Raw genomic sequence first — 24,661 nt, forward strand, 5'->3', positions numbered from 1 at the left:
CACACACCGTCATCAGAAGTGGAGGATTGATTGTTGATTCGATTGTCGATTCGTTTGTTGATGCTGCAAGCACAGGTAATGGCATAGCTGGAGGCACATCTGGAAGTGTGGTCAGTGAGATGGTTGGAGGATCTTCAGTTGTGTTGGAATTATGTTCTGCTGCGAATGGTGTTTGTCTTCACCCCCTCGAGTGCGCGCCTTGGGTTTAATGGATAAATCCCTGTACTTTCAAACCTGCTGATGATATTTTTATACTTTAAGCCAGCATCCAGCACATCTTTCAGTTTTCGACGAAAATCCTCCTCTTTAATTTGGTCCATGCTGACCCTTGCATGGCAACGAAGTTTTGTTCGCCACTGTTTCTTCACTTCTCCAAACACAGCTTTATCCAAAGGCTGCAGATCATGTGTCAGGTGAGAGGGGAGACGAAGTTCCCTACATTACTACATTATTTTCCTTTGCCTTCACTGCAAGACTGAGGGACACTGTTAAGGTATGGCCATCAAATATTAAAAGACGAGGTGAGGTCAGATCTGAGAGCCGAGCAGATTCTGGTAGGAACAGATTTGTAAAGTAATCTAAAAAGACGATCTTTTCCATCCAGCCCTATTGAGATACATGAGGTGGGCTTAAATGGAGCATACTGGGCTTAAATGGTTCCGCAGAGAAGAATGCTGAAAAAAGACAATGATTTCCTTTCAAAATGTAAGATATGCTCACAAACCCATGCATGAAGCTTAAATATAGTTTGCATCAAACATTAAAGCAGTTACTACTGTGCCCACATTCAAAAATAAAAAGTTTTTGTCATTGAATATTAACATGTGCTTGCTGCAGTTTGCATGCATTTTGATGGGATGTACCATTTAAGCCCACCAGTAAAAAAAAAAAAAAGCCAATTTATTAAATTAATATGCTTCACAGAACAATTTATGATGCATTTATCTAAATATCAATGTTAAATGTATAACAAAATGCTTACTATTTGTAGCTGACAACCTTAATTCTTGTGGAAGTATAGCATTAACAGGGCTATATGTATATAATTATATACATATCAGAATTGGTACATTTAGCTCTTATTTTACATAATATTAATGTACTTACCAAAGATGCGGCTGAAAATTGGTGAAAATTGATGATTCCTGACAGGTCTCAAAACACCAAAGTTTTTGAGTGTCGTCTTGTCAGGGGTCTCGAGACTGTATATACTTGGGCTAGGCTAACTCAACAATGCAAAATGTGATTTCAATGCAAGAAAAAATGTTATGGAAGTTTTCGTTTGTTTGTAAATTGACATCAAAGTTGAAAGTGGGCTTAAAGGGTGCATGGGCTTAATGGGTACACTTACCCTACATGTAATACAGGTTTGCATGGCCCCACATCAAAACTATAGGTTTATACAACTTATGTGAACGAGCTACATTTAATATTATAAATTGCACACCAGGCTGTTAATAACAAATAAGACATAAAGTAGACAGGGCTGTTTGTCAATGGTTGTATTGTAAGTTCCAAATATCTTGCATTTAATTAAATAACATAATATTTAAACTAATAAATAATAACAGTGGTCAAATACTGGGGAGACTATACCATCTCTTAATGTGATAAAAAGCGAATTATTTCGAATCATTTCGACCATATGTGTATTTGTATAAACATGTAACTTAATTAAGCTTAAGGTGCTGGAAAATATTGAAAATGCTTGAATTCCACCTTCCACAAGTGCTTGAATTCCACCTTGTAAAGGTGTATGAACCCAACAAACATAACTTGGCGCAAAATACAGCGCTGAAGAGCAGCACGCGCAAAGTACAAAAATTGAGAGGTGCGTGAGCTCCACATGCGATGCGGTTGTGTAATTTTTGCCGTGCGGACCATTGTGCCAGTTGCGACGCGTCAAGTATAAGCTAGCTTTATGGGTGCTGCAGCAGATTGCTTGGTAGAATTTCTGGTTCAGAATGTCCCTCGTTTTCAGCAAGCTAGATATCCGCTCTCTTGCATGTGTGCTTAGCGGCACAGCAATAAAAAGCTTTCCTTGAGAAACAATTAACGACAGTGCTGCATTCCAGACACATGAAGGCTATTTAAACCAGTGTGGTTCAACAACTTGTATTCTTGGTGCTGCATTTTTATGGCTATACCATTTAGACAATTTTAACCCTTTTCTCTCAATATTGTCTCAGAACATAATAAAATCAGGCATGTCAAGATATGGGCTCAAGAAAAACATTTCAAAGTAAATTATAGCTTTATTTTGGAGCTATATACTTGGAGCATCGATACTTGGAACACATGAGGTGCTTATTACACTGATGGCAGAAGTGGTAGCAATTATCAAATACAAGGCCTCTCCTACCAGTGTCTACTGATCCAAGTGACCCAATTATACTCACCCCAGCTACCCTCCGAACTCAAAGGGTGGGTATTCCATCAGTTCCACCTGAAGACTAATGTTAAAGACATCTGTAAACAGCAATGGTGTCAGGTCCAGCATCTCGCCCAACCTTTCTGGAGCAAATGGAGATGACCGTATCTTTCAACACTGTAGCCAAGAAGATTGTGGCAGAACAACAAGCCAATTCTGGAGATTGGAGCATTGTGCTTTTTGGAGATAAGCAAATCAAGAGAAATGAATGGCCCCTGGAAATAATCACTCAAGTTTTCCCCAGTCAAGACAACAAAGTTAAAAAAGCAGAGGTCAAATTGTCCAGGCAGGATGGAACAAAAGTATTTCTGAGACCAGTGTCGGAGCTCATTCTTCTGTTACCGCCAAACCAGAACTGAAATGTTTTGGAAGTATGTTATTCAATGTTAGTAGTGGCATCTATTTGTGCCAGATGGGGAGTGTGCTGTTGACTCCTGCTGTTTGTTGTTGGTGCAAGTGTATCTTTAGCACCCCCTATTGGTTATTTTGCAAAGGTCACATCACAGGAATTAGTAAGTTTATGGATAAGGTACTTTAATATTCTTGCCTAGCATGTCAATAACCCAAATTGGAAATAAACTTTTGCCTCATGTAAGCTAACCCGTTGGCTTGTAAACATGGCAGGTTCGTCTCAATTTAAATATAACGTTTATTTAAAAAGTGAAATGTGTATGTTAAACGGAAAGAAACGAAAGTAACTTAGCTAGCATAGTTAACTGTTACTTACATTTCAAGCTAGTGACCACTAATATGGCAAAAGAAAAAACTTAAGAAAAATGTTTTCAGTTTCTTCTCACAAAAAGAAAAAATTACAAAAGCATTGTAATTACTTTGGCATTTAGACTAAAATTTACAAATGTATTTGAAGACAATTCCAAAACACCAAGTGAATATAAATTTATATGAAATTCTTATGTAACTAGACTGTTCTAGATTATTCTTGATAGTATTTAATTATATTTACAATGTCAATCATTTTTTACAGTGTGATCAATACTGTAAAATAACATTCATTTAGCCAATCTTTTATTTTCGTATTCACCTTCATCAAAGGAATCAAAGGTTTTAAGCTCCCTTATCTTCATCCTTCACCCTTATCTACAAGACTACTAGCGTTGGCTAGCTAGCAAGTAACAGACATTGTGCCTAAATGCGAACCTAGCTGTGTACGTCCACCATTATAGTGAGCAATATTGTAAAATGGCATTCATTTAGCCATCAATCTTTTATGCTTCTTCATCAAACCTCTCAGGATATCAAGCTACATTAATCTCTGCTATGTACTGTATATCACTAGACACGTTACCTATGTAGCTAGCTACTAGAAGGTGTTGCTTCAGCAGCTGTTTGCAAAATATGATCTGCAAAATTATTCAGCTCCCCAGCTAACCAGATATCAAATGAGAACAGAAAGTTCTGTCTTTAGATACTAGTGATGTCATCATGATGGATTGGTCACGTAATAAATGATACACAAGTCTCCCAAACACATGAGGGGAGTGGCAGGTGTAAATCTTAGTGACACATGAACATACAAATCAAACCTCTATTCATTGGTTGATAACTCCTACTATGGCCAAAATTTAAAGGGCCCGATTATTTCAGTTTCATGAAATGTTTTGAACCACGTTGCTACAACAGGGTGGCCGCGGGTCCTTAAAAAGTCTTAAATGGTAGTAAATTTCATTTTTGCCAAATAAGGCCTTGAAAAGTCTTATTTTGTCTTACATTTTCAACCAAAATGTCAAATTTGCAGAGCTAAATTTAGGGAGGAATAATCCCGTCAGCCATGTGTTGAACTTCGGGGGCGGAAATCGGTAGCCATTCAGTGCACAACCTTGGCAGTATTACGAACACCCGTAGCGTAGTTGTTGGACTGGTGGGATCGAATTTTCATGTGTGTACGTTAACGTCTGTTCGGAGAGATGGGGAAATGCAAATTTAGCCAGAAATGAAAAATATTTTAAAATATATTCTTGGTGGCTCAGAGCTGTCAAAGATACCAGCGAGGCTCGTCAGCAGCAGCCTGTAATATCAATGTTTTGCCCTGCTGCTAGCACTACTGCAACGGCTAGCGGTGCAACAAGAGAATCCATTCAATCGAGCACTGCTCAACAAAGCATTCAAGCTGTATGCTTTGAAGGCTGAGGTAAAATGGGCGCTAAAAACTGGTTACGAGTCACCAGTCCTACAGATCCAACGAAGGAATTGACCCATTGTTTAAAACCATATGTTCCCTGATTCTATACTTGTATTAGTATTTACCAGGCTTAAAGAAAAAACCCCTCAAAACAGAGGAAGGAACATTTACCTGACGAATCTTAATGTTGCTTTGTGTTTCAGGTTTGAAAAGTGCAGGAATTTAGGCTAAAGTACTTGAAAATGCTTGAAATTGTAACTTTGTTTCACAACAAATATCTGTCTGACTGAACAGTTCTCTTGTATTTCGTTAATTCCAGGACGAAACATGAGAGAACGTGAAGATGTTAAGAATGGGCGTTTTGAAAATAAACAGCGATTAATTTATGTGATAAAGCGAATTACTTTGAATCATTTCGAGTATATGTATTTAACTTAATTAAGTTTAAGGTTCTGGGAAATATTGAAATGGACCTTGACAGTGACGTACATATGCTTAAATCCACCATGTAAAGGTGTATGAACGCAGTACACATGACTATGTTCATTGCGCTGAAGCGTGGCGCGCGCAAAGTTACAAAATTCAAGAGGTGCACAACCTCGCGAATCGACAGCGTGCGAGGCTCTCGCGCACGGCCAGAGCCACCGCGATTACGTTATTTTCGCCGCGCGTACCCTCGTGCCGCGTCAAGTATAAACCAGGCTTAAACCAGGCTTTAGATAAATTATTTACTTGCTGAACAAGCCAAAGGGAAAGCAGGAACCCTGATGGCCCAAGTGATCAGTTGGTTTTTGCGCTTTATTTTAACGTGTATGATCTTGCGAGTTGGTATTAATTTTATTTGGAAAAGGGTATTAAAAAGTCTTAAAATGTCTTAATTTTCACATGGTCAAACCTGTAGACACCCTGTACAATGTCTTTGCGTAGAGATATTAATAAAAAACAGATTAAAACGTAACCAGTACTTTTACACTTTTAGTTGAGTAAAAAGGTGCATGACATCAGGAGTATGTATAACTCTGCAGAAAGTTAAAAGCTTATTAGCCATGTCCAAGTATGAAGGAGTGTAAATTAGGGAACTATATGTATGCAAGGATGCACTGTGGTGGTTCTAGCTATGTGAGCACAGATTCATCAGATGGCGGGTACATGGCATCTACGAAAAGCTGCAAATCATCACCAAGCAGCTGTCAATGAAGGGTTTGAAGTGAACCCAACCCATTGCATGCCACAAAATATGGAACCACCACCAGCCTGCTCAGTACTTTGTTCAAAGCTGGGGTCTTTGACTTCATGGGGTCTGTGGTATTATATTGGAGTCTCTATATTTGAGCCTTTGAGTCTTGGTTCCTCACAACGTTTCTTCAACATGTTTTAGGGAGTTTTTCCTTGCCCCTATTGCCTTTTGTTTGCTCACTGGGGGTGATGATACAGCCCAGTTACTGAATAAGTCTCATTTGACCAATCAGAATAGTTTTGTAGTAGTTATTGTAGTTATTTGAAGCAAGTTCAGGATTAAGATTTGAATTTGTATGAATGTATAATCTGAATATTCAAGATGTTTGGGTCATCAGTCATTAAAAAATGTATTATATCTGTGTAATACACATATGGTGACATAATGGTGACTAGCAATGTTTATACTCACAATGCTAACAATGTTTTGTAAAGACCTTTGAAACTTTTGTATTGTGATTATATAGCTGGTTTGATTGTTATAAAATGTTCCTGCTCTTGATTAATGCCACCCTCCCCCGTTTTTTTCTATTCTTTCTTTATATTTCATTTTTTTAGGTTCCTTTGCAACAGCATCCTGTCTTCTTTGTAAACACAAAGTTGATTGTGAGGCCATAAGGGAAGATGTATTCAAACAGGTATAGTTCAGTTCTTTGCACATGTACATATAGTACTAGCCCATTTATGTACACTTATGTTTATCACTGTAGCAGCTGACATCATGGTTGGTTAATTTTCATTTAGTCTTGGTTAATGCTGTGCATACAAATAGAATACAAGTGAAAATAAGCAAGGGTTTAACCGCTAAGCAAAGTTGCTTAAAATGTCAGCATTCTGCTAGTGTTGACGGAACATGTCTACCTGCCTAATCATAGGCAATAAATATATAAAGATAATCTGCCTTATGATCTGATGTATAATTCAACATAAATATTTTCTTGTTTTGTTAAAATGACTGCATTGAAGTTTGTGCACAATGCTAGCCAAGTTTTTTTTATTTTATTTTTTTTCTCGAGCTCCCCACACCCCTCAGTTATTTGGTAAAGAATCAAGAAGAAACTCCAGGTTTTTCTTTAAATTAAACTTTTTCGCTTTTGATTAGTCTAGAAAAATCACAGCAGTGTCCTGACAAAGGTCCCCTCACCCCCCGCCCCCACAATTTTTTACCGGCAAAACTAAAAATCCATGTAAGCTATTTATTCTGCTAGGGTTTCTAGATTACTAAATGCTAGCTATCTAACTATGGGTTGTTGTAGCCCTTCAAGAAATATACCATACCATTTTTCCTATATACAACATTCTTACCATACATTAGTAGAACCAATTTTTATGTATTTATAGGTGTTAATTAGTATATGAATTTGTCATGTCAAAAGAATCAACACTGCTGACACAATGTTGGTTACTACAGTGCCTCCAAGTAGTATTCAACCTTCTGCGGATTTTACTAATTTAAAAAATTGCAAATAAATTAGAGCCTTCAAACTTTGAACAAGAGCAGCATTCATTAAGTTTTACAAACCAAAAAGTTGCTCAGTTAAATTATAATAAAGTTAAATCTCCAAATATGTAAACCTCCAAAATCTTGGACATTGTATTTGAAACAAAATATTTGTTACTCCTGTAACAATACTACACTGTACTACAATACTTTGCTAGCATAGTCTTGATAAAATTACTGACAATTATGCCAAATGGGATGATGTACAAAAACAGTTTGCACTATAGCTTTGTGTTTAATCCTGAGTCCATTTGCTTAGTAAATATTGTTGTCTACAAAACATGCATTGATTAAACATAAATTAATAACATTGTTAGCAAATCAATATTTACTGTGACTGTCACGAAAGTAATATCAGCTTCTACTTGGCATACTTCTATACATAATATATAAATTGAATCATTCAGTTAACTTTATGTTTAACTAGTATCAATATAAAGTTACTTGTGAGGCAATATTATGTTCTGTACTGTGATGCACAAACACGTACATTTTATTATCTAAGGCTTTATGAGGATAAATAATGAAGTTGGTTAATGACCTGCATCTCTAATAAACTACTTGCTTAAAAATTATGCTATCACAAACTAAGCCATTATTGTGGTTCATGCCATCATTGCTTCTTGGGATCATACTCTGTATACTTTATCTGGGGCAGTGCAGAATTTTAACAGACCCTGCTGGAAGAAGATATACTACATCTCATATTTTGAAACACTTTCTTTCTACAATGTATGTATTCTTACTGTGGGACAGATTTTCATTAAATTGTACTTATTAGTGCGTGACCAACTTTTCAAAAACCCAGCTTATTTTCTCTGCTAACTGCAAATGTAATCAGGTTATTAGTTACACATCAGGATATCTAGCAGATGGTGAGGTTTGTAAATGGCAAAAAAGAAAACTGACCTTTCTGTGCTTTCTTAACCCTTTAAAGTAGATATAATTTGTTTTGCCTTAATTATTAATCGGTCTCATTAATTTAGAATCTGTCTCATATTCTAATTATACCAGAACCACAAGTTTAGTTATCAACTAAAGGTAATTAATGGTTTGGTATCTGAAGGATTTAACAATGAATTCTTTGGAGGTTTTGGCAACAACCACTTTTGAATGACATCAACACAGACAATTTGGTAAAAATAAAGTCAAATTTATTTATATAGCGCTTTTCACAACACATGTTGTAACAAAGCAGCTTTACAATCGTATGGGTTCAGATCCCTAATTAGCAAGTCAAAGGCGACAGTGGCAAGGAAAAAATCCCTATGATGGTGGGGATTAGGAAGAAACCTCTGGAGGACCAAGACTCAAAAGGGAACCCATCCTCCATTGGGCAGCACGTTATCGCAAGTCCGTGGTGCGCAGGATGGTTCTACAGATAAAGTTAAGGTCCTTGTTCCCCGACCAAGTAGTCACAGTCCCTTCGGTGTAGATGGTGAGCCTCAGGTAGGAGCTAGCATCAGCACATTCTCTTGCGGAAATGGCACATCCAACCACGGCATCAGTACATCCACTGGCAAGCCTGACCATCTCCTATGTGCTTGTAGGTGCTTGCATGCAATTGACTTGGGTAGAAGCATGCAAAAAGATGGATAATACAGGTTGAGTGTGTGGACATCAATTTAAACATAGCTCACGTGACCACAGTCATGAGGGCTCACTGAGACATTGCTTTCAAGCAAAGTCATCGTCACAACTAGAGTGATGCCATGACACAGCTGGATGACAGCATCAACATTTCAGATTACCAGAAGTCTGAACGTCTGGGGACCCCTGAGCCCCACACCTTACAAGGGGAATATTTGGCTTGATTTAAATTGGTTCAAAAATTGGAACTGTGTCAGAATCTCGGATTGGAGCTGGAAGGCTATTCCAAAATTGAGGGGCTTTAAAGGAGAAAGCTCTGTCTCCGGCTATAGACTTACAAATTTTTGGAACTAGGAGAAATCCAGCTTTTTAGGAGCGCAAAGGGCGAGATGGGTTGTAGTAATCAATGACCCTTTTACTCTAATCTACCATTAATGCTGTGTAATGGGAATCGCCAATGTCTCATGATCCATCCTCTGAATCAGAGAGTGCCTGCTCGCAGGAAAGGAGGCGTTGATTTCCAAAACCTGTGGCCTCTTGAGTTTACACCACGGCCTGCATGTGAGCGTCTCTCTATAGTGAAAATAGCACTGGCCAATGTAAGGTCAGTTTCGAACAAAGCTTTTATTTTAAATGACTTTTTTATATCTCAAGAATTGGACTTCTTATACTTAGTTGAAACGTGGCTGCGGGTGGATGACCCAAGTCTATTTTCAGATCTCTGTCCTACAGACTGCAGCTTTCTTAACTCTCCGGGCGAGATTGAGGACTTGCAGTCATATTCAGAAATGGATTTAAATGCACTGCTCTTACTAGTGAGGCTTATACCAGTTTTGAATCACTTAAGTTCTCTGACTTGTTATCCTCAGTAGTCATGATATCCGACAATATCTGGATTATGGGGGATTTGAATATCCATATCTGCTGCCCTAATATGCAGAATTTATTCACTTATTGGATTCTTCTGATTTTTATGCAATATGTAAATGGCCCTACTCATGAGCATGATCTTGTTTTATTCAGTGGTTTTAATGTCAGCGATATGAAAATTGAAGACTCAGCATTTTCTGATCATATGCCTGTTATATTCAACTCACTACTAGCTGCACAAGCTAAGCCAGTCAGAGCCTCAGAGCTGCGTTCTAGGAAGTTTAGCCCCACTGCAGTGGTTCAGTTCTCAGCTGTATACAGAAACAGTTTTTCTTCCACTGTTCCTCGCCTGAACATTGATAACCTAACTGCTTCTTTTAAATCTTCTTGTACTAATGCACTCGATGTGGTTGACCCTCTCAGAGTGAGAAAGACTACATTTTAATCTCAACCATGACTGAATGAGTCCATTAGAACTGTTAGAAAGTGGAAAAAGCATAGGCTTGTAATGTCTTGAGATTCTTAAATCATGTTTGCTCAGATTCCAGGAAATTGGATCTATAAAAGCAAATTATTTTTCAGAAATCGTCTAAAAAATCAGCATAAGCCAAAATTTCTGTTTATCACAATAAATTCTGTATTAAGTCCTGTTTCATATCATGGTCCTGACCTATCCCAGGAAAATTGTGAAGTTTTTCAGGATTTCTTTTTGACCAAGATTGAAAATATTAGAGCTAATATATCGATTTCCATGACTAGTCCGGTCTATGAGCTGGATATCCCAATATTCGAGAAATTTGAATGTTCCTTTATCCCAGCTATCTGACATTGTTTCCCATATGAAGAGCTCTACCTCTTCAGTTGATTTTCTTCCATCTTGGTTATTTAAAGAATCATTTGATACCATTGGCCTTGATGTTTTATCAATCATAAATACAAGCTTGGCCTCTAGAATAGTTCCTGCATATCTAAAGCATGCACTAGTTCAGCCACTTTTAAAAAAGCATAATCTAGATACTGGGGTTCTGAGTAACTTTCAGCCCATATCAAAACTGCCCCTTTTAGCAAAGGTTCTGGAAAAAGTTGTTTTTGGTCAGTTAGCATCTTTTCTAGACAGCAACAACATTTATGAGATCTTTCAATCAGGTTTTAGGGAACTACATAGTACTGAGTCTACTCTTTTAAAAGTCACTAATGACCTTTTACTTAATGCCGATTCTGGTGATTCTATCCTGGTTTTACTGGACATGAGTGCACAATTCGACACTGTGGATCATGATTTACTCATCGAACGTCTGGAACATTGTGTTGGACTTTAAGGTTTAGTTCTTAATAATAATAATAATAATCTTTATTTGTATAGCACAGGGGTACTCAACTGGCGGACCGCGATCCGGACCCGAACGCAGGCCTGTCCGGACCCAATCTCATTCCTGATTAACTGGATACGGACCAAAAAAAAGCATTTATTAATTTTGACGGGAGAATTAATTTTAAACCGGAACATTTATTTCAGGGCTATTGAAAAAACACTCCGTCACGAGTGTTACGTTTGCCACCCCCGCTCAACAACTTACGTTCGTCACCCCCCGGACCTCAGGTGACAGCTATCTGCCAAAATTGGACCGCGGACAAATTTTGTTGAGTACCTCTGGTATAGCACCTTTCATACGTACATGCAACTCAAAGTGCTTTACAGTATAAATAAAAAGAAACATTAAAAGGAGATAAGACAAAAAGAAAATGTTAAAAGAAATTAAAGATAAAAATATTAAAATAACAAAAGTAAAAAGTAAATTAAATAAGATAATAAAAAAAAGTAAAGTAAGTAAGATAAAACTATTAAGATAATTAGATTTAGAAAATAATAGACAACATAATGTAATAAAGTAAATAAGATTGAGAGTTTCTTAACTAAAAGCAGATCTAAACAGGATTGTTTTGAGACTGTTCTTAAAACTATGCAGGGATGAAATGCCTCTAATTGGTTCACTTCTTATATTAAACAAAGAACTTTTTCTGTTAATATTGGTAAATACTCCTCTGCCACCACCACTCTGGCCTCTGGGGTTCCGCAAGGGTCTGTTTTAGGCCCAGCATTTTTTTCATTATATATGCTCTCCCTTGGTCAAATAATTTGGGAACATAACACCTCCTTTCATTGTTATGCAGATGATTTACAACTATACCTACCTTTGAGTTTATGAGATTGTTCCTCCCTGGATAGACTTCATGAGTGTATCATTGACATTACGAATTGGATGACCAATAGCTTTCTCCAACTGAATGTCGCTAAAACAGAGGTCATATTAATTGGTTCCTCTATGTCAGGGCTATTCAGCTATATTTTTCTGCGGGCCAGGGCCCGTATTTATCAAACTTCTTAGAGTGGAATTTTTGGCTTAAGTGCTGAAAAATTCTTAGATTTGCTCCCACTCACAGAGTTAAGTGTAAGTGCCAGTTATCAAAACTCTTAAGTATAAAAATCACTCTTACTCTCCTGAAAAGTTAAGACTGCTCCAGAGGACTCTTAAGTTGTTAAGAGTTGCCACTAGGGGGCTGAGATGGCACCGAGAAGACAGAGACGAGTGCGAACCTTCATTTTAGGTACACATTTCAATTTTATATATATAAATATGCACAATAATTAGGCATTAAGATAAGCATGGGTTAAACATTTTTTTTCTTCCTTTCATTTGTTTCGTGCAAGAGTGTAATATTCATGCTGCGATTTTAATACTTAAATTTTAAGCTTTGTCGTCTGCCTTGTCAGTTATTTTATGTGATTTGGGAGTGAGTCCTCTGCCAGACGTCTTTCAGATGCTCACTTTTCCTCCAGCCATTCATGACTGGAGGTGTTTGGAAGCGCTGTCAGAGAGGGAGGGGCAGATGGAGAATCTGCGCTCAAGCCAGCAGGGTCGGGAGCACCAGCAAATCTAAATAAATGATAAAAACCTTTGTCTTTGAGATGTTTTAGAATTTAGAAGAGGCTTGCCCGGTGGTCCTCCGCCTGAACGTGATTCGGTTAGAATGTATGCAGTATCCAAAATAAATCTGAGAAATTATATGAATAACAAAAGAAAGAAGGGAAAATTATACATACCAGTGCGTGTCACATACTTAAAGGTAGATATTAAATATTTTTTTTATGGATTATTTATTAACTATGTAAATACGCTGTTATTTCACATAAATTATGACTGCAACATTATTAACTTAAATATGAAGGTATTTCAACATTTTCTGAATTTTATCTTGACATTTCTCAGGAAATATTATTGAACATGAAATCTGATCCAGTGATTGGTTCTTGCAGGGGGTTTTGAAACAACGTCATCCAGGATCAGCTTTGCGGCACAGCCAGGTGTCGTAAATCAGCTCTGAGACTGACACTTAATAATTACTTCTACACTTCGCTTAAAGTGAGACTGAGAAGTGATAAATACGGGCCCAGATTTGGCAGAGAGCTCTGACCTGTGGGCCAGACAATTTTCAGACCTATACCAATACTATCATAGTGGATGTAAAATTGAAGCAAACACTACATTAAAATTTTCTCCATTTTATTAATCAGAAGATCATCTTCACCAGAGTCACAACAGTAACATCTGTTTTTAGCGAAAAAAAAGCCTACTTTTGGCTTAAAGTGCAAAAAAGAAAAATTTAAATAAATAACGACTTCAAGTTCCATTGCATCACAGTAACAAGTAACAGTCTCAGTGCAAAACATCGCTTGTAGTTTGTAATAAGTGATTGTATTTTTGTTTGACAATCACCAGAACCTGGTGGATATTCATTGTCAAAGTGAGAGTGAGTAGTAGTAAAGTGCCTCCACACATTGTACTCCTTTATCACCGCACAACACTCGTAACAGAGCAGGCACATAGGATTGCCTTCGGGGTATGTGTGCATATTTATCTGTCCAGTCGTTATTATATTGTCTGTTTTCGGTATCAATCTTGCGTCTCTTCTTTGACAGCGCCATGCTTCTCAAGTGAGTCTGTTTTGGAAACCATGGAAACGTGCCGCACAGAGACACGACGTGCCGTAAAACGTCAAACAGTGTTGTAAAATGTTGCAAATAAAATGTTATTTATTTTTATGGTGGTTTATCAAATATTTATTATTATTTATGGGGGAGATGGGCCACGGGCCGGTACAAATTCATTAAAGGGCCGATTCTGCCCTGCGGGCCGCCAGTTGAATAGCCCTGCTCTATGTTAACCAAAACTTTTAAAACAAATCTGGGTTCTTTAGTCCCTTTTTTAAAAACACACGTTAAAAATCTTGAAGTAATTTTCGACAAACAAATAAATGCAACGATCAAGGCCAGTTTCTTCCAGCTTAGAACAATTGCCAAATTGAAGTCATTTCTTAATGTTTTAGATATGGAAAAAGTCATCCATGCTTTTATTACTTCTAGACTGGACTATTGTAATGCACTGTATATTGGGATGCACGAACAGTTTGTTCAAAATGGAGCAGCCAGATTATTAACTGGAGCCAAGAAAAGGGATCACATTACTCCTATCTTGGCATCCTTGCATTGGCTCCCAGGGCATTTCAGGATCCTGTATAAAGTAGTGCTGATGGTTTTTAAAGCTTTGAACGGATATGACTACTAACTTAGGATTTCGCCATTTACGCTCCAGGATTCACGCAGCTCATTTGAGACTATGCGTGTTATCATTGTACTAAGGCGTGATTCTTCTCTCAGTGGCTCTCTTATATCGCAACGGCTCAACCTTGTTTAGAGCTGTACGAAGAGAAGTCTCGACGTGCTCGGTACAATGCTCTAGTCCTTCTGGAGCTACAGGTGGATCAATGTATGTCAGACCCGGTAAAATATCAGTGAACGCGACTATGGTACTAGATGTTATAGTTTGTGTAATTTGGTAGCGGGGTGGCCGATGAAGACGTTCAAACGCAACTCATACGTTATGAGGCTGTGGTCAGAAACTGCTTCGCTCTGAGGAAGTACTGCTAAACTGGATATGGTAATACCAAATGATAAGACCAAGTCTAAAGTATGACTACAATTATTGAATCAAGAATTGCTTGAAGGGAAGGAAAAGATGTGGTAGAAAAGTGTACAAGCAATAGGGATAACCACACCCTGGAGTGGATTGTGAAACAAAACCCATTCAAAAATGTGGGGGAAATTCACAATGACTGGACTGCAGCTGGAGTCTGTGCTTCAAGAACCACCACACACAGATGTATACAAGATGTGGGTTTCAGCTGTTGCATTCCTTGTGTCAAGCCACTCTTAAACAAGAGACAATGTCAGAAGCGTCTCACCTGGTTAATGACCAAAAGGACTGGGCTGCTGCTGAGTGGTCCGAAGTTATGTTCTCTGATGAAAGTAAATTTTGCATTTGCATTGCACATGGGCTACAACTATTGCATTCCTTGTGTCAAGCCATTCATGACCAAGAGATAGCACCAGAGGTGTCTTACCTGGGCCAAGGAGAAAAAGACCTGGACTGATGCTCAGTGGTCCAAGATGTGGTTTTCAGATTAATAAAATTTAGCATTTTACAAAATTTCATTTGGAAATCAAGGTCCCAGGGTCTGGAGGTCTCCCTCCAGACCCTGGGACCTTGTCTCTTGACAAGATGCACAGAATCCACGTTGCTTGAGGTCCAGTGTAATGTTTCTACAGTCAGCGATGGTTTGGGGTGCCATGTAATCTGCTGGTTTTGCTCCACTGTATTTTCTGAGGGCCAAGGTCAACTCGGCCTTCTACCAGCAAGTTTTAGAGCACTTCAGCCTTCCTGCTGCTGACCAACCTTATGGAGATGCAGATTTCATTTTCCAACAGGACTTGGTACCTGCACACAGTGCCAAAACTACCAGTACCCAGTTTAAGGAACATGGTATCCCTGTTCTTAATTGGCCAGCAAACTCCCCGGACCTTAACCCCAAAGAAATTCTATATCGACTCCATGACATGCCCCATTGCTGCAGTAATTCAGGCAAAAGGAGCTCCAACTAAGTATTGAGTGCTGTATATGATCATACTTTTCATGTTTATACTTTTCATTTGTCCAGCATTTCTAAAAATCCTTTTTTATATTGGTCTTAAGTAAGATTATAATTTTCTGAGATACTGAATTTGGGGTTTTCTTTGGTTCAGTTATAATAATCAAATTAAAAGAAATTAACACTTGTATAATGGAATTACTGAAATAAATCATCTTTTTCATGATACTCTAATTTTATGACCAGCACCTGTATGTTCTGGAACATTTTTCCCTCTCTGCTCATTTCCTGATTACATTACTTTTCTTGTTACTTTGTCTTTTACAGATTAAGGTACAGTCACAGAATAAACAAAGTATTCCAGTGCTGTTGTACTTTACCTTGAGCTGTGTTCCATGTTTACCTTCCATGTTGCAAAATGTCTTTTTTGTTTATTCTCTTGGTTGATTTCGAGTCCTAAACAGTTTTTCCACAAACTGTTGTTGCATTGGATTGTACTCATTTGTTAGTGTAATTGGGGGCCATTAAGGTCACTATTTTGTAATTAAATAAATGTAAATGTTTCTAATTTATTTTCATTTAAAGGTTTGTTGGGAGCAGATTTATGCACTGGCGTACCTAGGCTGCAGGCAGGATAGTAGTTCTGAAACCACTAGAGACTTTTGATTGAGAGCCAAAGAAGAAACTTTGAGTGCACAGTTAATGATTTCCACAGCGATCATATTATTGAAGTTCACACTCCAACTTGTATCTGATTTAAGGCTATATTTTTAAAGTCTCATTGAGATTTCATCTCAGTAATCACATTCCTAAGTACATGTACTGCACATGCATGAAAAAATACTTGGATAGATGATGTACCAGAAAGTGCAAGCATTATTTGAACAGCTGGAAAAAAGGAAAATTGCTTACATGAAACGTAACAATTTGATGTTTTCATCTGCCATTAAATGGCTCAAGGATTTTAAAAAAGTATCATATACTAAATTTTCTGTGAGTTGATTCGCATGTGGCAAATAAGAAATTGGATTGGACTTGTTTAGAGTCAGTTTTCACATTACAGTTGCTGCAGTGCATATAACAATATAACAATGTTAACAAATTAATTGGATTAGTGACCATCTGCTTTCTTTCAATTTTAAGAATAAGTGCATGTAAATTCACCATTTAATTGGCAGTTTTGTGAAGGAGATGCCCTTTAAGGTACCCTGGTAAAGTTAAAGTAGTGGTTTCTGTAGAATCGGAAGAATTTGATTCTTGAATTTTTAACTATTCCGGAAGTGGGGGTCGGTGCTCTCAATGCACTCTGTCATTACCAACAAAATAGGCACTAATTGCTTTACTTCTGGGAAGTGGGATACTGGATGGCAAATTTACATTGTGAAAAATGTTTGTAAATTTTATCGTGTTATCATTAGTGACTAAGTGGAACTGTTTCATGAAATCTGTGGAGATTTTTGAGATACAGGTGCTTTCCCCCTTGTAAAATGGCTTTAACCAGTATAATTCTTTTACAGGTTGTTCCTCATTGCCCAAGGTGTTGTGATGTCCCTTTTGCTATTATGAAACCAGACATTGTCTTCTTTGGAGAGAATCTTCCTGAATTGTTTCACAGAGCCATGAAACAAGACAAGAATGAGGTGGACCTCCTCATAGTCATCGGATCATCTTTGAAAGTGCGACCAGTGGCTCTTATCCCAAGTATGTTTTAAGTTGGATATACATTATGAATGTTGTCATTCATTTTGTTCATTTTTATGTGGGTCTTGTTTCAAGCCTTCTAACAATATTGAGAATACAGTATACTCTCTCCACATCTGCTATAACTCTGTACTTGCACTCTCCCCTTGCTCAGAATTTTAGATTTTCTACATATATTTTATTTCAGATGAATGCAAACAAAGCTAGCTTGAATAGATGATAATCTTTGTGGTTAGCATGGCCAGTAACCTTACTAAAACGTATTGCAACTCCCTGTATTTGTGATATCAGTGAAGTATGAAGTCACTTTACTATAGTGCTTGAATAGGAAATCACTAGAGAAATTGTGGCCATTAGAAGTTCCCCAATGTTCGTAAATGTTGGCAGTCTTCTGAAAGTGGTAAAGCCTAATGTATTCTAGAATTCACTGTTTAAAGCCACTATGAAACAGAATAAACCTGAAGCTAATATGAAACAGAATAACAGATACGATTCAGCAGGTTCATTATGTATATGGTAGATTGTATGAGTTGAGGAACAAGTGTGCAGGTTTGCTATCAATCGGTGATTTTAATGTTCTCTCTAGATGCAGGCAATAGTGTTGTCACGATACTAAGAATTACAACTTCGATACGATACTTAAAAAAATATTGAAATTCGATACCATTTTGTATACCAAAGTCAGATACTGTGCTCATTTCCATTTTAAAGCCTTTTTATTTTTATAAACAAATGAATATTGTATTTTGTTTCACAAATGTCAAATAAATAAAAGGTATAGTCCCTACCCTACAGAAAAATTAATAATTGCACGTTAATATAAATTAACATAAATAATATTGCATTCTGGAATTCACATTTAGAAGTCAAAAAAGGCTAGTGCAAAAAGTGTATTTTAAGTAAATTTTAAACAACTTTAAGTAAATTTAAGTCTTTAAGTAACTAAAACTTCAGTATTAGAGTTCAACATTCATAGATGATTGATCTGTTGTAGTACGATCACTCTTTTTTTTTTTTCCCTCCCTGTATGCTGTCGCACTTACGGCTCTTAAACCAAGAATATGACAAACATTTGCTAGGATACCATAATCAGACACAATTTTGTGTGCTATAATACTAGAAATGGGAATAATCACCAACCTCTTGGAATGTTTTGTACAAATCTGCGTGCCTTCAGGTGTTTGGCCAGATTCGTTGTGTTAAGCTAGGTTCATACTTTCGCGAGTGACCGTAGCGTGCCAGTCCGCACACCTCGCGCGACCCTGCTCCAATGGTGGAGGCGTTTATACTTCCCGCGTCTCACATTCTTTGCAGTGTTGTCCAAAACGATATGTGGTAGTATAAAGAAACACCCCTCAAAAACAGGGGAAGGAACATTTACCTGACCAATTTTAACAGGCATGAAAATCTGTCACCTTTCGGCGAAATTCGCCGTTTTGAAGTTGAAAAGGGTGACCTACGTGAATCGTGTAGATCCGATGAGTTTTTTGGTGGGGGGGGGGGGTCGGGAGATTATATGTATATATTTTAATTATCATATTGACTTAATAAGCAAACAGAGCACTTCCGAAATTGGCAATTTCAATGGCAGTGGCCAGCAGTTTCCGCCCAGAACCTTCATAGAGGCCAAATAGCGTTTCAATTATACGAACGTTCTTCATTCATGTTATTCATTTACTGCTAAGCGGGACGAGAAGCAGGACCTTGTGCTACACCGGGGACAAGGCAGAAGAGCGTACATTTACCACTACATTTACCAGATCGTACATTTACCACTACATTTACCAGATCGTACATTTACCACTACATTTACCAGATCGTACATTTTTTATTGGGTGGATTAAATTGGGTTATTAATGGTTTCAATCGTTTTCATATTTTGCGGTAAAACAAAGTTACTGCCGTTCGCTACAGCGTTGAACACTGTCAGATCTAGCCATAAGCTCTTGTGATAAATAGGTAGATAGATGGGCCTATTAAGTTCGCGTCAACCCCGTGTAGTTAACGGTGACATAAAATAAGAAACAAGATTTTTTTTTTCTAGTGTGTCTGTAGTTGTAACTGGTGAATCCAGGGACATGTGAGGATCACATTCGCACCAGGGCTGAAAAGGTTGAAGATGAAGTTGTAAACTCTTGTCGTTTGAGTCTACCCTGTGCTTTAGCTCATGTTAGAACATAAAAACACGTGAACCCTGGTATTTTTACAATCATTTTCGCCGCTGATGTATTTATTGGTTCATTAAGACGTAATGGTTTTGACTGAGCCATCCGGAATGGCGAAAGCGGCTTCTTGCGTTTACAGATCTGGCTCCATACATTGAATCCATTGACATGACAGTCAAAAAAAATTTTTTTTATGGATTTTACTATATTTTACGGAGCCCGTAAGGTGACATCATGTAAAAAATAAATAAATAACGCGTGGCCATGACTTATTAACGCGTGGGAACGAGATACTAATGTCGCCTTTCACACGCGGCAACAAAGTTTATTTTTTCACAGCAAAGCAAGCAGATCCCAGGGATGTTCGCGAACTGACTGCCCAAGGAAGGTAAACCTGGCTTTATATAAAGTAATACTTAATTATCTTGTTCGCACGCATTAGTAAGTCGTGGCCACGCGTTATTATATTTTTTACATGATGTCACCTTACGGGCCGTAAAATTTGGCATCACCTGTCGCTGTATCCCCGTACACCAGCAGCCACCACCCCCACCCCCCACCCCCCGGTCGCAGTATACCCATGACGTCACATGTCAATGACCCGTCGCCGTATCCCCATGATGTCACATGCCCCGCCCCCCGGTCTTCTCACCTTTTTAACCCCTGACCCGTTTTCATGCCTGTTTTAATGTTGCTTTGTGTTTCAGGTTTGAAAAGTGCTGGAATTTAGGTTAAAGTAAACAATATGATAAAAAAAGCGAATAATTTTGAGTATATGTATAAATATTTAACTAAAATATAACGTGCTGGGAAATATTGAAATCGATCTTGAAAGTGACGTACAAATGCTTGAATTCCAACTTGTTATGGTGTATGAACCTTGCAAACATGAGTATGTTCATTGCGCTGCGGCGCGCGCCAAGTTACAAAATTCGAGAGGTCCACGACCTCGCGAATCGACAGCGCGACCACGATTACATCATTTTTACCGCGCGGAAATGTTCCGAAAGCACCGCTTGCAAACTGGCTTGTTCATGTCCTTCGGTTTTCCATCTGTATCTGCTTTTATGTTCTGTGCATTACGGCAGCTTGGGTGGGTCAAACGAAAGCGCATTTTATGTAAAAAGAATCAATTAGCTCCTTTGGTTGGTACAGCTTTAAAGCACCGTTTGCAGACCGGTTTTGATGTCTCCACGGGGTTGCCATGACTGTCTGAAATGTATGCAAATTAATTCCATATTTCACTTCGTGCATGTAGTTTTTCAACAAGCTGAGGACGGTCTGCAATATTGCTTGTATTAACAGCCATCCTACACGTTTTCTTCTTATTCTGCAGAGAGGAGGCAAGCGCTGCACTGCTGTACGCGCACACTGCCCCCGTGTGGCACTCTTTGGAAATACTTTTACTCTTTAAAAAAAAAAACACACTCAGTCCTATAGCACCGATACTAAGCAAATTGGGTATTGTACCGTTTTTAATGACAAAGTATCGCGATACTACTCTAGTATCGGTATACCGTGCAACACTAGCATGAAAAGAAATTAACATTTCAGTTTTGTTAGCTTTGGTGAGTTAGTCGTGTGGCATTTCAACAGATTGTTTTGTTGCATTTTTCACAATTTTTAAAGGGTAATTGGCAATGTAATACATTTCTGAATTGCTTATATGTACATCATTGTGATAGAGAGAGTCTTAGAATTGTTAAATGTTTACTCAAAACTTGTCCTTTCAGCCCTTGATTCAAGTCCTGAGTGGGGTGGCTGTCTTCAGCCTTCATTACAATCATTACATCTGTTTGTTGCTCAGATCTACAAAATATTTGTCACTTTAGTGTTTTCTTTCAGAATATGCACAAAAAACTTTTTTATTATGTAGTAAACAGCTATTAAAAAGGGTGGATAATTGGCTGGTGATAATGTGAAGATCATGTAAATTAAGATAATGTGAATTAGTAGATTTATTGCCATCTAATCTCAGTTATCGCTAAGTTGATGTCAAGCATTGAGAACATCTGCCCTAGATCCTTGCATTTGATTGCTGTGGATCAGGGTATTCATCCCAATTTATTTGACTTTTTGTTGGTCTTTAGAGGCAAACTGTATTTCTTTGAGAATAACAAAGTTGAGTCAAGTTTGCCTATCAATACATGTGCATTACGGATTTGAGTACTGATCATTTCTTTGCTTCCATTAAGGTTCTATTCCCCATGAGGTGCCTCAAGTTTTGATCAACCGTGAGCCACTGCCCCACCTGAACTTCGATGTAGAGTTGCTGGGAGATTGTGATGTTATTGTCAATGAACTGTGTCATCAGCTTGGTGGTGACTTTGAACAGTTTTGCTACAACTCCTCACCACTTAGTGAGATCACAGAGAAACTTCCTCTGTCGGAAAAGTACACTGAAGTCCAATCATTTGAGGTACAAAACAAGGATACAGATGAGACGGCTAATGAGTCTTCACAAACTATTACAAGTATACTCTCCTGTCCAAAGGTAAAGTTGCCCAGAGATGGTGAAATCAACTTATCCCCTTCTGCAGCTACAGAGGCAAGATCCTATGTGGAGTCTGGAAACCTCAATACAAATTTACCATCACTGTTGGGAGAAAGGGACATTCCCCCAAATGTAACCCCCCAAAAAAGCCCATGTCCGGGGAGCTCAGACACCTGTGAGAAAGCAGCAATAGAGGTAGATGATGCTAGTTTAAATAAACAGTACCAAAAGGGAGACATACCAGATAGATTAGAACCTAAAACTGAAGAGATCAAAAAGCACAGAAACCACAACAATGAAGTTTGGAAAAAATGCTGGTCAAGTCAAATTAATCGAAACCCAATCAGTAAACGGCTTGGGGGTAAGTTCTCTTTTTATTATTTATTTATTTATTTATTTATGTGAAATGACAAATTATTTTGTTAGATTTGTTTACAAAAACGGTTATTCAAATGTTATTGTTTAATTCTTAAGATAATTACAGTACTTAAAATTTGGTAATATTGATTGTTTTGCAGCTCACCAATATTTATTTCAAGCACCAAATCGCTACATCTTCCATGGAGCTGAGGTGTACTCCTGTTCAGACGATGAGACGTCCAGCTCCTGTGACAGTGAGGGCTCATGCTGTAGTGAGAATGGTTTGGAGGAAGAAGAAAGTGATGCAGAGGCAGATTGTGCACCAGGACAGAGTTTGGGATATGGAGAAAATGATGTCAGGCGGACAATATGTGACAATAAATGCCTTTCCTCAGACAATATGACGGACAGTCTGCACACTACCACAGACATTTAAGCCACTCTGTTAACTTGTCTATAAGCACTATGTGTATTTAATGTGCTCAGTACTGTTTTAGACATAGTATATTTTTGTACTCTTAGCCCTTTCTTATATTGTTACAGTGCCCTCCAAAATTGACACTTTGGGATCAAATTTAGATCAGAATAGCAAATTTTCTCCCTATTCAAGCAGTTTTGAAGGATAATGAGAAATGTGAAGTTTATTTCTGGATATACTTGCTATCATTTTGGAATAATAGCAATTTTTATCCACATTTTTTGAGTAAAAATTGATTAACCAAACGATGATGGTCTGATCCCAGACCAACAAGGTCAAGAGCTATAAGAACAAAACAATTGTTCAGCATTAGAATTATTAAACATTTAGAGCAGGACAAATGTTTTACCAGTTGACAGAGATGAACTTCCACACGGTTTATGTTTATGTCCAGATTAGGTTAATGGAACATGTGGACAAAGGAAATATACAACCAGTTAAAGCAAACTACCTCTTTTATTGCAGCATGTTGGAAGTGTTTAGCAATGGTTTTGGAGGGGCACTGTAATTTTCATTTCTGCATGAAAGAACTTGCAAAGTTGAAAGTTGGCTCATTAAATTGGTCTTTCGTTTTTCATTTTCTCTTTCTGTATATGTTTGCAGTTTTTAAGTGTAAAATTGAAATTTAATGATCAATGTTTCAATACAAAGAGATGGTGGAAATTGAGACTTTTAATTAAAAGAAGGGAAAGAAGGTCACTCTAGACCAAAGAGCATTTTCTGCTTTATTAACATTTATTTTATTTTTTAAAAGTGTTTCACATTTAGCACCCACCATATTGCAATATGTTTTGTTTATATTTCCATTTGTTTAAAGGAGCAAGAAGTATTTTTTTCCAGTTAATCTTCACATTATGAAATGGCCTTTGTACTGACACCTAGTGTCTTGGATGTTGGTACTTAAGCTTTTTAAAATGTAGTTGCCTCCAGGTGGGGGTCCACACGTAGCATGAATTGGTTCATTTGAGTACTGCAAAGCAAAGTTTCATTTGAGTTGCACCTCAGTGACAAAATATATTTAAAAATATCACTTTCATAAAAATAGTTTCCTTCTGTTTGGTATGCTTTCACAGACGTGCATTTAAGGGATAGTAAAGACTTTCTTAAATTTCCATCTGGACACTTGGTGACTTGTCTGTTTTGAACCAAACGCATAGATTAAGTGGGAAACCTTGAATGGCCCAACACTTTAGTCATTCCAGGAGGTTGGAGCATGCAATGTGAGGCTCAAAACATTTTCTCCAAAAAATAACTAACAGAAACAAGTTCTTTGTGCTTGGCTAATATGGTAGTTCTCAAGCCATTGAGTTTTGTTAGAAGGTACAAAATGCACAGTGTTTGGAGTCTAGGTCTATAGCTGAGAACCAGGGTAATAAAGACACTATCCTGCATATGTAACCCCACAGAACATTGGACACATTTTGCAAACCAATTCAGCTAGCTAGCTAGACAGATTTTTGAATGAGCAAAGAAAGGTTTCTGCCATCCTCTATGAGGGATAAATATTTAGAGATGTCATGATTATGTATTGGTAATGTTGTAATAAATTATGCATGAATCTCCCAATATCTGAGCTGAGTGGCAGGTGTGAATGTTAGTGACAAATGTACGAATCAAATGTAGGCATGATTTTAAACCCCTATTCATTGGTTCATAACTACTATGGACAAAATTTTAAGGGCAGACTTCAGATTCAGGAAATTCTTTGGA

General features: G+C 37.7%; 1 protein-coding gene across 2 annotated transcripts in view; it reads left to right on the forward strand.

The window, feature by feature from the left end:
- Positions 1-23,667, forward strand: part of sirt1 (sirtuin 1) — a 37,924-nt gene extending 14,257 nt beyond the window's left edge. Inside the window, exons 6-10 of one of the 2 annotated variants that reach the window (XM_076973914.1) lie at positions 6,366-6,445; positions 17,271-17,454; positions 21,815-22,038; positions 22,114-22,474; positions 22,632-23,667. In XM_076973914.1, coding sequence (XP_076830029.1) covers positions 6,366-6,445; positions 17,271-17,454; positions 21,815-22,038; positions 22,114-22,474; positions 22,632-22,909 — 1,127 coding nt within the window. In that variant the 3' untranslated portion in view covers positions 22,910-23,667. Of the gene's footprint in view, positions 1-6,365; positions 6,446-17,270; positions 17,455-21,814; positions 22,475-22,631 lie in introns of both variants that reach the window. The other variant, XM_076973913.1, reaches the window with a different exon arrangement.
- The last annotated feature ends 994 nt before the right edge of the window (positions 23,668-24,661 follow it).

The sequence above is a fragment of the Brachyhypopomus gauderio genome, chromosome 15, assembly GCF_052324685.1.
Source record: "Brachyhypopomus gauderio isolate BG-103 chromosome 15, BGAUD_0.2, whole genome shotgun sequence".
NCBI lineage: Eukaryota > Metazoa > Chordata > Actinopteri > Gymnotiformes > Hypopomidae > Brachyhypopomus > Brachyhypopomus gauderio.